Source organism: Hemibagrus wyckioides, linkage group LG03, assembly GCF_019097595.1.
Source record: "Hemibagrus wyckioides isolate EC202008001 linkage group LG03, SWU_Hwy_1.0, whole genome shotgun sequence".
Taxonomy (NCBI): domain Eukaryota; kingdom Metazoa; phylum Chordata; class Actinopteri; order Siluriformes; family Bagridae; genus Hemibagrus; species Hemibagrus wyckioides.
Window position 1 is genome coordinate 18,572,960 of NC_080712.1, and position 17,707 is coordinate 18,590,666.

At 36.8% G+C, this 17,707-nt stretch overlaps 1 protein-coding gene across 2 annotated transcripts; it reads left to right on the forward strand.

Annotated features, from left to right (window-relative positions):
• Positions 1–528: 528 nt before the first annotated feature.
• On the forward strand, positions 529–13,166 carry golga7bb (golgin A7 family, member Bb). 2 transcript variants are annotated; one of them, XM_058379510.1, is made up of 5 exons: positions 529–628; positions 5,173–5,298; positions 6,380–6,532; positions 8,870–8,971; positions 10,593–13,166. In XM_058379510.1, exons 1-5 carry the CDS (start codon positions 617–619, stop codon positions 10,674–10,676), a joined length of 477 nt encoding a protein of 158 aa, XP_058235493.1. In that variant the 5' UTR covers positions 529–616; the 3' UTR covers positions 10,677–13,166. The 2 variants fall into 2 exon arrangements, with proteins under 2 accessions (XP_058235493.1, XP_058235502.1); XM_058379519.1 differs by lacking the exon at positions 529–628 and adding an exon at positions 640–806.
• The last annotated feature ends 4,541 nt before the right edge of the window (positions 13,167–17,707 follow it).

Consider the following 17,707-nt stretch of genomic DNA (forward strand, 5'->3'; position numbering starts at 1 on the left):
TATTGGATACAATCACTTTATAGCTAAAAGTCTGCACTTTGAGGTCATATTCATTATTTCGATTCAAGTCCATAATACTGTTGTAGACAACTGAAACAGGAAATGTTTTGTCAATGTCTATAGACCTAATTTTATGTATTGATGGTGCTAAAAACATGAAAGTATGCTATCTGAGTTATATGTAGAAAGCTAAACAGCTTGGGAGCACATGCAACTATGTGGTAATATTATTCATCATAACAGTGACAGGAGATCACCTGCAGTTCATTATTTCTTACACACCACTGTAAAAAAAAAACAGTATTCAGTGATTCAGCAGGACATAAACAATTATTATATACATTAAGTCAGTACTATACGTGCTAATTAAATATGCGCATTGCAAAAGAAAATTATTATGTGGATATACGCTATATGTAGCCCTTTGTCTTTTTTTTCTTTTTTTTAATCAATTTTCGTTGAATCGTTGTTCTTACCTTTCCTTTTCTAGCACTACACGCGCGCGCACGCACACGGTTTGGATTTTAACCCTGCGCGCGCGCGCCTGACTCAATCCTCCTCAGCTTATCCTCACGCGAGTCGAGCAGCTCTGACTCTGACTCCGGCTCATGGCAACATGGCGACAGAGGTAAGATGCCGTTTATCACACACACGCGACACCTGTATGCGTCGGCATCGGTTCTTTTAGTATTTGTATGGCAGGGGGAAACCTTAACGGTAGAGAACGGTAGAGGAGAAACGTTTTGTGTTTATTGTTTTTCTGTGAAGTTGAACGAGGAAGCTATTTATAAAGCGGAATGTTCCAGGTACGTTCTGTAATGTATTATAACTAGCACTGTGATTTAAGGCTACGGCAGGTGCAGCTTACACACACACACACACACACACAGACATATATATATATATATATATATATATATATATATATATATATATATATATATATATATATATATATACGTGTGCGAATAGAGTTCTCGTGTGTGTTTATGTGTTAATGGAGGAACTCTTCTGATGAACTGTCAGCACTGCGGACAGCGGTTTTCAATGCATGTGTCTTTAGTTTCTTCTACAGTTCTACAGTAAGATCCAAACAGAGATAGAATTTCTAGTCATTTGTAAAAAGAAAAATGACCGAGAGGTTAAACTCATGCTGTCAAACTACAGTCCAGCTTTCAGACAGAGCGCACCTGTTATTGTTTTGACTTTAATCACATGACCGGAAGCTCCATTGGGAGTCCTGTCTGAAGCACTGATGGTGATGTCATGATCCTGGGGTTTAATAAACTACGAGTAACAGGTTCTAAAATGTAAACAGGATGTAAACAAGTTATTAATAACCTGTAAAAGATCAATACAGAAAATATGTAAATAAGCAACCATTTATTCACCTGTATGGGAATTTCAATTCCATTCATCTAAATCTTACCCCTGCTATCTAAATGTTCCTGAATAGTTGCTGTTATTAAGTGTTTATGTTTGGGCATGTGTATGGATTTGATAGTATAACCCATCACGCTGGTCTCTGATACTTAAATCCCGATTACAAAGTATTATAAAGTTGTCTTTAGTGTTTTAAGGTTCTGTATTGATGAAGAGCTGTTTTTATCTATGGTGCATAAAAGTTCTCAGGAGTTCTTCTGCTCCAACCTTGGCAAACCTTGTACTCCTGCAGCTCGCTTGTGCACAAGAGATTTGTTATGTTGGAACAGTTTTGGGCTCCCGTTCCAGTGAAAGGAGATCTACTACAGCAAATTCACATTTTATACAGTTGTGTGCTTTTAAAATTTTTGGCAAATGTTTATGGAAGGCTTACATAGGGGTGTGATGATCAGGTGTCCACAAGCTTTTGGTCATGTCAGCTTAAGATAGATGGTTAATTATACATCCACAAACTTGTTTTTATGTTCATTTGATTATTTATTTATTCATACATTCATCTTCTGTACCCAATTTATCCTTTTTCAGTGTAACACTGGACCCAAGTTCACTGGAGAGCACCATGCATACACACATTCACATGTAGTGGTAATTAAGGATTTCCAGTTAACCTACTTGCATTTTTTTGGATAATAGGATGATACTGGATAACAAGGAGGAAAGTTGAGCAAACATGGGGCGGAACTGTGAAACTCTGCACAGACAATAACCAAGGCTCAGGATCAAAGCAGTGACCCTAGAGGTGTGAAAGATGTGCAAATGAGTGTGTGCATAGTGATCTGCAGTGGACTGGCACCTCATCCAGTTCCAGACCATATTCCCAGTGTTCCAGGGATCTCCATGGACCTCAACCTTGACCAGGATAAAGCAAATTCTGAAGATGAGCGATTGAAGATGTGTGCAATCATGCCTTCAAGATTACTCATAGCTCAAAGCAAGCAAACATTTGTTGGAAAATGCTCAACTGCCATAAACAATATTCTCACACTTTGCCTTAAGGCTTGTTATGGTCGTGTCATCCTACATTATGTCCAACGCAGTTTTCTAGAGTATCTCACATTCTGCAATGCAGCATGTTTCTGCCATGCATATTTCAGTGCATAATTTGTATGCGCCAAATATTTCCTCCTTCAGTCCACTGGTTAATCTTGCATTCAGTGTGAAATGTTCTAATTCTAGGTCTCTTTACTTCCTTATCATTTCAGTTATAAAATCTCTTCTTGGTAGACTACTGACTATGTTTTTGGTATTCTTGTGCGTCATGAGCTAATTAATTTTACATTATTAAATGAAAAAGTCCTAGATTTACCTCCACTTTTACAGGACAGAGTCAGAGAGCATTATAACCAATCCATGTTATTGAATTCATTAGGCTTAAGGCTGCATTACTGTGCATGTAGGGAATTTTGCCTGCTTTGAATTAGTGTTATGAGCAATAATTGTTTGATTAAGTTCATTGAAAGGAAATAAAAAGACTATTGAAGGCTGCCCAGTAGTTCAGTTTTAAAGAAGCAGAATGTAGTATATACACACAAACACAGAGCAACATTTTCTAGTATTGGAAGAGATTCTTGCACTTTATGGATTGCAAAACACATGACCTGCTATTTAGACTTCAAACTGTTTCACCTTATTTTTGCCACATAATAGAAACTATTGTTCATGCAACTTTAGGAAGCCATCCTCATTAACCTTGATGCAGGTGCACTATAGTACAGAATGGTTCCTCATGGACTCTTCTTTTTGTTCTGTCAACATGACAGTGAAAATCGCATCATAAATTTGCTCACACTGTATGAAACCTCACAACAGAGGCGCTCACACTGTGCAAACAACAAATGCCTTTAATGCCACTCATCAGCTCAATCCGAAAATGGTGAAGCACCCATTTTGTGCAATTTATTGCACTGAAACTGAAAGTCATAAAAACACACACAGCTTGAAGATGCTATGGAACTAAAGATTGTGCATCATTTTGTGTGATGGATAGGTCAGGAGGGGGCCGGAAAAATAGTTTCTTTTCATCTACAGATGACCGGGGAATCAACTAATCTTCATAGCAACAATATAATATCCAGCATCATTCACCCCAGTGGTCCTGTTGCATACTGCTGCTCTTGATCATCGACAGAGCTTCCCTTCTATATTTGTAACATCCATGACCAACATCTGTGCCTTCCAGAAATTTAAGGGAACAGTACGTAGTTGGCTATTGTATCACGATTCTGAGGCTTCTGTGGATTTAAAATTACTGAGTATAAATCCTAAAGTGTGATGGTAGCAACAGTTCTTAGTAAAGAATGTAATGTTAGTGCCATTTTACCCTCAGCTGGCTTCAGCATGAACTTACTTTGCCAAGCTGTGATTTGGTGCTGGATGCTTGGTGAATGGGTGGCCTGTAAAAACACACGAGAACATGAGCAGATTTATAGACAGTCCATTGGAACACCAGCCTCTCAAAGCCATCTAACCTGCAAGGCTTCAGATTTCAATATCCGCACTGAAAAGCTTCTGAACAATGTTTCAAAATTCAGAATCCAGAAACTATAAAAAGCTCTTCTCTAACTAATTTGTAATAGTATAATGCAGGGATGTGTTATACAATAGTATAACCTCAGTTCAGTTAAATAAACATTATCTACAGACACGCTGCTCCAGCATCTATAAGAGAATTATTCTTATGGCCTCATATCTTTTTATTTTTTTATGGCTGAGTGTGTGTTTAATCTGATTTGGGCATCTATTAAAATCCATTTCTTTATATGATCCATTGAGCTGATCTGGACTACAGACAGTAGAATCCTGGCCTAACAGAAGAATTCATTTTGGCGAGCTCTCAGCTGACTCATTAAACAATTTCATAAAATTTCCAGTGGGGTTGCGTAGGGATTTTATACCAGGGCTTCAGCAAGGCATTGAGCTCTTTTCACTGCTTGTAGCTGCAATAATACTTTAACCAAGAACTTACGTGTAGGTAAAAGTGGTTCTCCTCAGTAGTTGAACATACGGCACTATATAATCATATTTTATAGTCAAACAACAAATATGGCACAGTTATGCTTTGATCAAGAAAAGATTATGTTTAAGTTTGAAAATCAAATCTGCACTGAATCGATGATCATAAGACTTTTTAATATATCAGCACCAGGGCACTGCTAGTTAAATAACATGAGTTTTTTTTTATTCATTCTTTAATACAGTTGAATGCTATAATATGTGCAGCGCATGATGCTCACTGTTGGAAATGAGACATCGTAGACTTAAAATCCAGACAGTTTATACCCAATTTAGGGAATTATTCAAAATTGCCTGTAGCCATCACTGGTAGAATAATTCACTGCTAAAAATATTAGTTTTCTGCTACATCCTGTCCTTTTTATAAGAAAGAAAGGGTGAATATTGTGTTGTAGAAACCTCACACAATCAGTATATGTAGTGCCTATCGTTTATTCAAACAGCTATTAAAACACAGGTCTAGATTTTTTATTGTGTGTTTATTTGGGACTCTTTTATACAAATGCTCTGCTTCATTAATGGACCAGACTTCACGGCTGAATTCTGAATACGCATTAAGACATATTTACATAAATTTTTACTAGTTTAAGAAACCCCTAGACATATTCTAAATGCCAATAAACACTAAGAGTGAATACATTTATAATTTTTCTCTGTGCACAATTATACTTTGTGTGCATATGCGTAATAAATGTGTATTTTTATTGTATGTTGTAGCTTCAAAACCTTCAGGATCTGAGGCATACTGCCTCACTAGCCACCAAGGTGTTCATTCAGAGGGACTACAGTGAGGGCACCATCTGCAAGTTCCACACCAAACTTCCAGCAGAACTCAGCAGCAGGGTGGGTGGATCAGAGAGGTGACAATAAGCGTGATTGCATGATTGAGGTGCCCTTTGTGTCAAATACTTACAAATAAGCATGGAAAATAAAATGTAAAATAAATAAGTAAGTACGTAAATAAATAAATAAATAAATAAATAAATAATACATATTCTTTAGCAACCCTTGTGCATTGTTAAATAAGAACATAACACTTTAAAAACTCTCTCTATCTGGAAATGATCAAAATAATTAAAAAACTCATTATTCTTCCATTAATATTTGCATATCCATTTAGCTGCTTATCCTTGAAACTTTTCCATGAGTTGTCCATTATAGGTTCTGAACAATGCATATTTATTTTGCAATATTGTAATATTGACTGACATGGTCTTAATGTCCTTAATGTCCACATGCCATTACCATGGACACTAGCTAAGCACATTTTGTAAATTATAAAAAATACAAGTATAAAAAAAATGCTTATTATCCCATTATCCATTTTTATATGAGTTACTAAAAGGAAGTAAATGTCTAATAGTATCTCAACTGTAGCAACTAAAGCAAAGATGAATGATATTTACAAGCTAGATGATTTTTACACATGTCATCACTGGAGTAAAACCACTGAAGTATTTATAAAATATGACAAAGATGATAAATGCTCCACACACAGACAGAATAGCACAGAAGCACTGCTTGGAAGATTTATAGTTACCAGTTTATGTGAATAAAAAAGACTGCAGAAAAGGTCACAGAGTGGGTTTTTGATGACCATTTTGGCTGAGATGACATCAGCAGACATATGATTGACATCTACATTCTCAAGAGGTTGTGGCAGTGTGTATTTCTTCCTTTCTTTCTTAGTAGGTTTCTTAGTTTAAGATAAGATAATATAATATTAGATAAGATAAACCTTTATTCGTCCCACAGTGGGGAAATTTCCAAAATTAATTCTTTTCATGTAGTGTTTGGACTTGGTTCCAACAGTAAAAGTGTCTATAAACTGTAAGCACAGATATTTTAGGAGTGCAGGAAGGACGGTGTGGCTTGAGATGTATCGGCATATGTTTCTTTACCAAGGAATTGGTTGTTTTTGCAGATCGAGCGGACCCTGTTTGAAGACACCGTGAAGACGCTCAATAACTACTACGCAGAGGCCGAGAAGATCAGCGGTCAGTCTTACCTGGAGGGCTGCTTGGCTTGTGTGTCAGCTTACATTATATTCCTCTGCATGGAGACACGATATGAGAAGGTATCAAGATGTTCTTCCTTTTACCCATTTACTCCACAATCAGCAGTTACCATCATTCTGCTCAGGTTCTTGCACATAGCCCGCTTTGATGAAACAGAAACCTCAGTCATTCAAAGCTTGCAATGTTTTTGTTAAAGATTGAATTTTGGTTTTGACGTGCTACCGCTACCTCACTCAAGTGTGACCACACATGTATTCAGAGGAGCAGACGGAAATTGTTTATGAATGCACGTCAAAAGGTGTTCTGATGTTTGATGTACTCAGATCAGCCATGCTTACAAATGCATCCATTTACCTACAAGTTCACATTGTGACTCCATGCTGAAGTGCTTGCACCTGTTTGCCAGTGGCTGCACCTCAATTTCTGAGTTCTGTGCCATGGCCAACTTTAAAAGGCAGCTAATTAACGTGTCCAGTTCTGCCTTACCTGCTCTTCATTCAGATGGAACAAAGATGAAATAAACACATATTGTTCCTACAAGCCCTTTTTCCCCTCTTTCTTTGATCTCTTCTCTCTTGCTTAGAAATTTCAGAAGCAGTCTTGTTTGTTTGTTCTGATTTTCACATCAGCTGAATCTCATTAACCTGTGCAGTACATTGTTTAACACACTCACTTTAGAAATAAACAATGATAAAACTGCCACCCATGAAGAATATTCTTGTTTGCTGCCTCAGCTGACAGAAGGCCACACATGAATAGACATGGACGGATGGCACGTACCCTCAAAGCTACCATGATAAGCATCTTCCTCATCAAAGACAAAGAATTGAGCACGTCAAGAAACTAAGAAAAAGAACAAGTCTTTTTTAATGTATAAAAGAACAACTACGGTATGCTTAAGATCACTTGAAGTATTGTAATAAGTGATATGTGAGTTCTTTCTCTCAAACTTTAAATCTTAATAAGGGGATAGAGGGAGATTAACATAAGCATTTAATTTAATCTAGTTTCAAGGGACACATGAGTGAAGCATAAGCATAAATCTCCTTTTATAGTGGCAATCTTTTTGCTTTAAAACAAACAGAAGCAAAAATAAGCAAACGAAAACTTGATCAAATCCTAATCTCATTTCTAGTGGGACCTGATGTAAAGTAAATAATGAGATTAAAAAGATGTTTTCTGTAAGTAATTTTCTGCAGAATAATTGATCTGCATGTGGTGTTTTAAGATGTTTAACAAAATGATAGGACAATATCATCTATGGTGTGTTTTAAAACAGACATTTCACACAGCAAATGATGACCCTAAGCTTCAACAAAGGTGCTTAATATATATGTTTAGAAGAATCTCATGGACTTGGTAGTTGTTATAGAATTTGATCATCACCAAAGAGTCCAGTGTCATTAATTCTCTTACTTGGAGTCTTTAGGCAAAGCTCAGATGTGCAACATGGTGCTCATTATGAGCCTGTAGTTGACAGATTAATGTGCATATAGTACAGTAAAATACAAATCCTTTAATCTATGCCATAAATTAGTGCAGAGTTAGGTCATTCTCATTAAACTCATTAGACCAGTATATAATGCCTTTGCTCTGCACCTTCACATCAGCACCTCGCTTTCTTTCACAGCTGATTATGTAAAGTGAAAAGACTTTACTAGTTTTATCTCATTGCAGTGGGAAAGCAACAGACAGGCAGCTGATGCAATATTTACTTGTGAAAATTAAATATGCTAAAGCAGTCTAAAACAAGCCCTCATTAGGCTATATTCATCACTCAGTCCCTCATCTTCAGTAACTGCTTTATCCTTGTCAGGATGAATCTGGAGCTTACCATGGTACAAGGGCATAAAGCAGGACAATTCACCCCAAGTGCCTATAAATACCACCTGATAAATGCCAGTTTATCACAGGCACAGGCACCTTGCACACACATGTACATGCCAATGAGTACCATAGTCAATCCACATACCTGCCTGTTTTTGGATTGTGGGTAGAAACACACACAAACACAGAAAACAATATGAAAATCTCCATACAGACATTAACTCAAGCTCTTGTTAGACTTGAGTGCTGTTTAAATTGTGTAACCAATATAGCGTGCAAATAAATGCTTACAGTTCTTCTTGGAAACAAGGTTAAAAATAGCTTTCCGAAAAGTTATAAAATGACATTTGCTGTAATCCATTTTTTATCAGCATTAAAATAATATCATCTCACTCCTTGATAGAATTATCTGTGACTATGTGGTGAAGTGCATGTGTGTGTCATCAATGTTTTATCTCTTCAAAGCTCCATGGAAACCATATCACATCATCATCCCTCTAAAGCATCTCTATTGCATGATTTAGTTAACTCATTTATCATGTCCTTCCCTTGTCTCTGGCACTATGCAGGTCCTAAAGAAGATCTCCATGTATATTCAGGAGCAGAATGAGAACATCTATGCACCTCGAGGACTTCTTATCACTGACCCTATTGAGAGGGGAATGAGAGTGGTATCCTTTACATATTTATCTAGCTATCTCATAGAAAGCATCAAAGGCTTGAACTCCATGCAAGCAGCTTCTGTGAGCCAGTGGACTGAGATGAAAAGGATGTATTATGTACATTTGGTTGATTGAAGACCAGACATGCTGTTACATTTTGGATAATCAGCAGGGTTTTAGCAGTGTAAGTTACAGGAGACTAGCTGTGGAATGATGAATACCTGGAGCTCCTGACAATATGCGATGCAAATCTTCACAATCTTTACAAGATTTGATCTGCAAAGGCAAGCTGTTCATCTGTGATTGTCCAAAGGTTTTGTTAGAATGAACTAAGCTGTCTTTGGTAAGAATCCAGGCTCAGATGCCTTTAAGGCATGTTGAGATTTGTGCTGAGACAGTTGCACTCTAGAGAGAAGAAGTGAATGACTCCAACCTAATTAAATGCTACTAATTTATGCATTTTCAAATATCACACCCTTATTTAGCAGTATGTCAGCAAATAAATTAAAAAAATAAATAAATAAAATAAGAATCCCTTTAATTATTTTAATTACTTAATTACCCAGATTTGCCCCTTTACCATTGTGCTTTGCAAAGCAGAGCCTTCCTACTTATGTGCCTTAGTTCTTAGATAAATGTCCCCAGGTAGAGTACTCTAATAAAAAAATGCTAGTAACCATCTTTGAAAATGTGTAATTTGGTGTGATTTTTGTTAGGAGATGACAGTCTCTCCAGTGGACCATCAAGCATGCCTGGCAGTGTTGTCACTATGTCCATTCACTTCCAACTGTAGGACTTTCCACATCGTCCACCAATAACTCATCACAAGGATTTGAAGCAACAGACAGACACATCAATATTGGCCTTCTATTGTAAAAGAGATTATACTTGACTTGTTTTTCAGAATGTTCAGAGTGTATCTAATTATAGCACTGTATTTAATTATAGCAGTGTATTTCATTATAGCAGTCTATCTAATCATTTCTGATTTATTTGAGACGTAACAAGGAATTTATACCAAACACTGCTTAATTCTGAAATTTGACAGTATGCATACAATTTTTCTAAAACAGCAGGTTCTGACAGTATTTACGGTTGTCAACTACATTTTTTTTAATGCACTATTTTTAATACAATGTTGTTTTTATAGTAACAGCTGATTTACAGGGACTTCAATAACAGATGATCCACATAATCTAATAATTGTTGACATTTATATCGTTTTCTGTTAAAAGGTGATTATTTAACATTTCATAATCACCATGATCCTCAGGTTTCTCAGTAACTATGGCACTTTTGTCTTATTAACTTAAAAAACGAGTGCTGGTGAGGGAATGACTAAATACATAAATACATTTTTAAAAAATAATCACAATTAAATTATCAAAATGGTGGCATAAGAGGAATAAAACTCTGTTGGGCCATGTTACATCAACCCTGCTTGAATTGTTTTTCCTGTAACAACACATGCTGGTGTGTTTTATTTCTTAATTATATTTAATCCAATCTGTCCATAACCCATTAATTTAATGTAAAATGCAATTTTATTGCATATCATGTGCATTCAGCATTTAAGACTAGTCATGGAATTCTGAATCTGCTGTTAAAACCCTTGACTGTGATGGTTTAGATAGAGATCTCTGTTTTTGAGGATCGTAGCTCCACCGGCTCCAGTTCCAGTGGCAGCTCAGTATCTGGCAGCAGTGCTCGGTGACTGGAGGAGCAGCACCAGGGTTACGGGTACCGAGGGGCCAAAGGGATCACCAAGATTCACATGTTGAAACATGAGAGCACCAGATTTTGAATTAACAGAATGTCAAAGCCACTTATTTCTCCTCATCTCTCTTTGCTATTACATAGTAATTCACACAGTACACACACAAACCCTCCCTCACTCCCACCCTTACATTGTCTTCTGTGTTTCCATTAGCAACACTCATGATCTGTGAGCTCCATACATCATGTCCCACAAATGCTGAAATACAGAGCAGGAGTCTACTTATAAAATATTTACTAATTAAAATATTTCTTTAAGTGTACCCGCTATATTGATGTCAGTTGGACATTGTTATGCATTTGGCACCAGGGTTGAGTGCTGGACAATGGCCAAGCTCTCCTCATTCTTCTGTCTGGTCTTCTTTAAGAGGCATTGCCATAGTTCACTGCCATTGCTGATCCTGTGTAGTGCTTGAGGCTTCTGTTCACTTGGCCAACTCTACCATTCACCTGTGGCTCAGTGGTTTGCTGTTTTGTGGTGTGGGCAGCGAGCCCAGGTGGATCAAGTTCTCTCCACGTCTCAGCTCATTGGGTATGCAAGCGAGCTTTAGTCAGTCGAGGACCTTTTGTCTCCATGAGATGAAAGCAACTAGTAATTTTGGCTTGTCCGCTGAGCTGTGGTTGGTGAATGTGTGTGTGTATGTATGTTTGGATCAGATAAGCTGCATTTAGCTGATAAAATTGAGAGGAAGTTGAATCAGCAGCTGCTTAAAATGAACTCTCCAACAGAACAGCTCCTCATGTGTAATGTTTCAGTCTTGGACTTTTTTGCTCTAATGATAGCTCTAGGCTGAAACTTGCACTGCATCTTATACATCTTTATGCATACTCAGCAGCTTAATCCTGGGAAAAAACATAAAAATATTGTGATGTACACATACTTACTTCCTGCATAAAACGCAATGGAATACATCAAAGAGTCAGAATGGATTAAGATATGATTGTGTTTGTTATTTAAAGGCATTCAGCTCTGTGAACACAATATAAAAAATTGCCAGACATTGCACAAGGGTTTTGTCATATGAACAGCAGTTGTTTAGTCAGATCATTTTCAAAAGAGAAGCTGATAAGGCAAATGTAACAGAACTTTGCATCAGAGATTTTCTCCATGAGGCTTTTTTTTTTTTGCATTCCATTCAAACTCTTTATTCGGGAATATAGCTTGCCCACAAATATTGTAATAAGATAAGCATGTAGATCCATTCAGAATGTGAATTTCTACATGAATATCATGTAACTTAATTTTCATTCATTCATTCATTCATTCATTCATTCATTCATTCATTCATATTTTATAACCACTTTATCCTAATCAGGGTTGAAGTGGATCCTACACTGGAGTTCTACACACTCCTTTGTACACTCAAGGCAATTTAGCATAACCAGTCCATCTAACACACAGAGAGCATACAAAGTACATCTAAACGGTTATACTTCTATCAGTTCACACTTAGGAAAATTCAATACTATTGCTACATGTAGAAAGGCTGAGAAGGATGTCCCTAGGATAGCAGTACCATGCACTTGATATTATTTGTGTTGGTTGGTCTATCATAAGAATAATACAAAACAAGAATGATGTTCTTGCATGGCTTCAGGTATTAAGGAAGCTGACAGCTTTCCAAAGACAACATAGCAGAACCATCTTTAGTTTACTGAAGAGCAATAGTGTATGTTCCACATGAATATTGGAACGATATCCTGCAGATAAACTTTCAAAATATCAAAACCAACATTTAAAAATAGAATTTTATCTGTAAGGCATGGCATGCAGTATCTTTGGTACATCATGGCCTGGATGTCTTATAAAGTATTCAACAATGTACAGCTGAAAAGTTCAGCCAGGAGATCCTCAGCAGAATAGTTGAATATTAAGGCATCTGTCTGTAATCTAAAGGCTAGGACATGCAAAATGGCAATGACAGGGACTACAGGAGTAAATTTTTGATTACCTGTGAGGTAATTAAATATTACAGAAGCCATGGCCTTGAAGTTAATGCCTATAAAGGAGGTTTTAGTAGTTTCTAAATTGAAGGTACAGCATATTTCCTGCATTAAATTTTATTGTTGGTTAGACCATTTGTTTAATGAAGGTGATGAAGGCACTGTAACTATATGTTCAGTGTCCAAAATTAATGTGTACAACTGGTGGCACAATGGGTAACAGATCTCAGATCTCCAGGTTTTCTGGTTCAGTCTTGTGCTCAGGTTGTGTGGAGTGACTATGTAGAGTTTGTGCATGTTGTCTCTTGTCCTGTCAGGTTTCCTCCTTTATTACCCCTCTCCAACAACAAGTCAGTATTTGGATAAGTTGCTCTAAATTCCCCATAGGTATTAATGAATATGATGGATGTGCGTGATGTCTTGCGATTGTCTATTCAGTGTGTATTGTAGGCTCAAGATCCACCAGCACAATGACAAGGATAAATGGAGGTAAATTAATGAATGAATGTACATTGAGGCTCCTCCTCTTGTTGGGAAATGTAATACTCTTTCTTTTGCTCCAAATGTAGCATTATCTACCAGGACCAATTTCATACAGTTACATAATTGTGCATAAAGCCACCTTGTAGTTCTACATGAAAAATCATGATAATATCATGTTTACCTCAGGACATTAAGTGCCAGTTTCTTCACACATCACTTATATCACATTTCTGATGTTCATTTCTATATTGCCTTTGTTTCTCACCTGGATTACCCTTAAAGCCCACTTCACATTTCTTCCCTATTGTTTCTTGCCTTTGATTTTATTTGAAATCAAGGCTTCATGGCAAGCCAGTGCTCATCTTAAAGCTTGCCATTAGATAACTAGTGCTCTAGTGTGCACCTTCCTGTGCCTGCTGCTTTCATGTTTCATCACTATGGAGATACCCAACCTGGTGCTGAGCAACTGGTAGCCAGTGAGCTGGCTGTAAATATATGACTTGCACTATATTCGCATGAGAAACCTTCTGTTGGACTAGTTGACATTTCAGTGACTAAGTGAAAACTGTCTTGTCCTATAGTTGAGAAAAGGTCTTCCCTGTGCTTGTTCTAGAGAAGTTAATTTTGTGTAAAGTGAGAGTATAATCACAGCTGTGTGTATGTACAGTGCCCTCCCTAATTATTGGCAACCTGACAACTGTATAAAATTCATTATAGTTTTAGAAACCATTTCTTTTGTTCTATCAAAAAACCTAATTAAAACTATTTTTAAATAAATCTGTATTTATTTCAAAAATAATTGAATTATTGACACCCTTAAGGAATAAAATGTAAAAGAATTGGTCAGTCTGTTATTTTTCATTTGCAGTCTCCAGGAACTCTGTTGTTGCCTTTAATATAGTCTAATATATAAATAACAATAAAATGTTTTTATTGAAATAGTGGACAAAGGTACTTCTGCTAATGTCTTCTGCCTTATTAGATATTAAGGGAAGAGACTCAGTTATTCTCCCAAAGGCATGAAGCATTTCACAAAATATAAATTGTAAAGGTGCTAATTTTGAGAGGAAATAATTGTACTACTTAAAAATGTTTAGTGATTTAAAAAAAAAAAGTGTAAATAAAACTAAAAATTGCCCAGAAAACAGAATATCATGTTACTTTTTATATTTAAATGTTTAATTGTGGGTGTCAGTATGATATAGTGGAGGGCGCTGTATTTTTTGCATGTTTACTGATCAAGGATTTTATTTGTAAAATTTACTTGCTATTTTTATATATAAGAAATTCAATTTCTGGGGTAGCAATAGATTATTCTTTTCCATTTTCTATTGTAAAATGAGTCGTAAAAGTTTAATATCTGATGGAAATACTAAATTATTTTATTTCTGAAATACAGAGTGAATGTCTGCAAAATCACTGAGATTTGTCTTTCATTGAACAATAGCATGACACATTCTTTCATAATTTCACATTCACATAATGCATTATAATATTTCTAGTGGTCTTACATATATATGTATATAAATGTGTATATATATATATATATATATATATATATATATATATATATATATATATATATATATATATATATATATATATATATATATATATATATATATATATAGTAGCTTGTAGCAACATTAGAACCATGATCGGAAGATCCTGTGTTCAAATCACACCACTGCCCTGCTGCTACCCCTGGGCCGTTGAGAAAGGTCCTTAACCCTTTGAATGAATTCAGGTGAATGAATGTGATCTGTGCAAGATCTTGTGATGGCTAGACGACTGGATCAGAGCATCTCCAAAACTATAGCTCTTGTGGGGTGTTCCTGGTCTGCAGTGGTCAGTATCTATCTAAAGTTGTCCAAGGAAGGAACAGTAGTGAACCGGTGATAGGGTTATGGGCAGCCAATGATTTGATGCATGTGGGGAGCGAAGGCTGGCCCATGCGATTTGATCCAACAGACAAGCTACTGTTGCTCAGATTGCTGAAAAAGTTAATGCTGGTTCTGATAGAAAGTTGTGAGAATACACAGTGCATTGCAGTTTGTTGCATATGAGGCCGCATAGCCACAGACCAGTCGGGGTGCCCATGGTGACCCCTTTACATTGCTGAAAGTGCAAACAATGGGCAAATGAGCATCAAAACTGGACCACAGAGCAATGGAAGAAGGTGGCCTGGCGTGATGAATCACATTTTCTTTTAAATCACGTGGATGGCTGGGTGTGTGTGTGTTGCTTACCTGGAAAACACATGGCACCAGGATGCACTATAGGAGGAAGGCAAGCCGGCGGAGGCAGTGTCATGCTTTGGGCAATGTTCTGCTGGGAAACCTTGGGTCTTGCTTTCCATGTGGATGTTACTTTGACATGTACAACCTACCTAAGCATTGTGACCTAATGGCTGTGGCCTCATTCAGCAGGATAATGCACCATGCAACAAAACAAAAATAGTTCAGGAATGGTTTGATGAGCATAACAACCAGTCTGAGGTGTTGACTTGGCCTCCAAAAATGAACAAATCACAAACAAGTCCATGGAGGCCCCACCTCACAACTTACAGGACTTAAAGGATCTGTAGGTAACATCTTGGTGCCAGATACCACAGCACACCTTCAGTGATCTAGTGAAGTCCAGGGCTGTTTTGGCAGCAAAAGGGGGACCAACACAATATTTAGCAGGTGGTCATAATGTTATGGCTGATCTACATATATTAGACTATTCCTGAGTCAGAGTTAAGACCAAAATGCATCCTAAATGGCGCACGTGTACTATGTACTGGCTGCTTAAGAGCACTACTTCTTGTTGGAATTTTCAGTGTGGTCACACTACTCACACTATTTGTATTACAAAATGCATAATGCATATGCAATTTGGGACGCACCTTAAGTCTTAAGGAGGCTGAGGGACAAGACCAAGAAACTCAGATCAAGAACGTGAGAGTCAAGGTCAGCGCTGAAAACCGTCAGTTCCTTTTCTAAAGCTGAACAATTACTTTGGCTAGTTGGCTTAATTCATGTACAGTGTCAATGATTAGGCTATATTTCCAAGAAGAGGGAAATACTTCTTGGTAAACTTGCATGCAAAAAGAAAAGACAAAAATTATTTATGCAAACTCATGATCAAGACTAAGACCATATTTAGTGAGATCAATAGCCAAGATGAAGACAAGTCCAAGTAAAAATGGCAATAATTCCAAGATAAGTCTAAGTCAATACAGAAATTTTTTGAGACCAGACTTGAGTCCAAGACCAGAATGCTTATGTCTTTATGAGTAGGGCTTTAGGACTCGAGTTGAGTCTTGGATTTAAGTCTTACAGTATTAATCATAAAAGCATAAGCATATTTTTCACAAACCTTGGTTGCTGATTGTTGATAGTATACAAATGATTCTGTGTAGGCTATGAATTGTGTCTAGAATTGGAACAGAAAGTAGCTTATAGACAAAAAACAAACTAAAGGTTTCTCTGTGCTGGACACTATAGACAAGAGGCCTCAGGGCAAAATCGAACCAACTCCAAAATGGAACCTGTCTCTTCTCCCTGACATTAAACACAATTATTGGGAAGGGAGGAAGTGATATATTTCCTTTTCAGAGGAAATGATATTGTCCTTGGTCTAATAGTTATGTATGCTATGCCAGGGTTTGAAGGTTACTTCTATGATTTTGGCATTAGTAGCTGCTATTTGTTCTGCAGAATGACGACATTTTAGCAGTTTTCATCCAGAACACTGGCTCAGAGGACATTCACCTGGCTCTAGTGTGATTAGAGGAAAATTTCAAATGCATTTGCAATGGCAAGAAGAACTAAAGTGATTTGACATTACCATGGAGATTAAATCTTGGGGGGGGGGGCTTACTCTAAATAGTTAAGACAGAGAGTTCTGTTGTCCTTGATGTCTGAATGAAAGAAAGTGAAAAATACAAAGCAACTCATCAGTCAGAGCCCTCTCATAAACTGTGTAGAGATAAGCCTCATGTGACCCTAAAGAAACACATTTGAGTTTTCTAATAGGAACAACACACCTGTAGCAAAAGGTCACTACTGGAACTTAGGACATCTAACAAGAGCTTCCAGTGTTTTTACTGCTCCGTTACACAACAGTGGCTCTGTTTCTACTGAGAAAGGGCTCTCTTTTATACACGATCGAGCCTGTTTCTCTCTCCCATGTCCAAATACACATCAGATTTGGTAAACTCATACAACAGATACAACCTTAGTCTCTGGAATGATTGGCATCTTTAATGAAAACGAGCAAATATAAATACATAAAAAGAATACCCCATAGGTTTTTTAAGCATAGGAATAATTTTTACAAAATAAAACATTGGTTTCAAATTTACTGGAACTATCTAATAAAATTGTGAATGGAGAATGGAGAAAATAACAGAGAAAATAAATAACTAAATAAACAAACAAACTATTACTACTACTACTACTAACAACAACAACAACAACAACAACAATAATAATAATAATAATAATAATAATAATAATAATGTAGAAATGTGATTCTCTCCTCTTAATGAAGGTT

Coding starts and splice junctions, on each gene's coding strand:
- golga7bb (XM_058379510.1), top strand. Junction 5,299..6,379: donor CAGCAGAACTCAGCAGCAGG/GTGGGTGGATCA, acceptor TTGTTTTTGCAG/ATCGAGCGGACCCTGTTTGA. Junction 8,972..10,592: donor TTGAGAGGGGAATGAGAGTG/GTATCCTTTACA, acceptor GTGATGGTTTAG/ATAGAGATCTCTGTTTTTGA.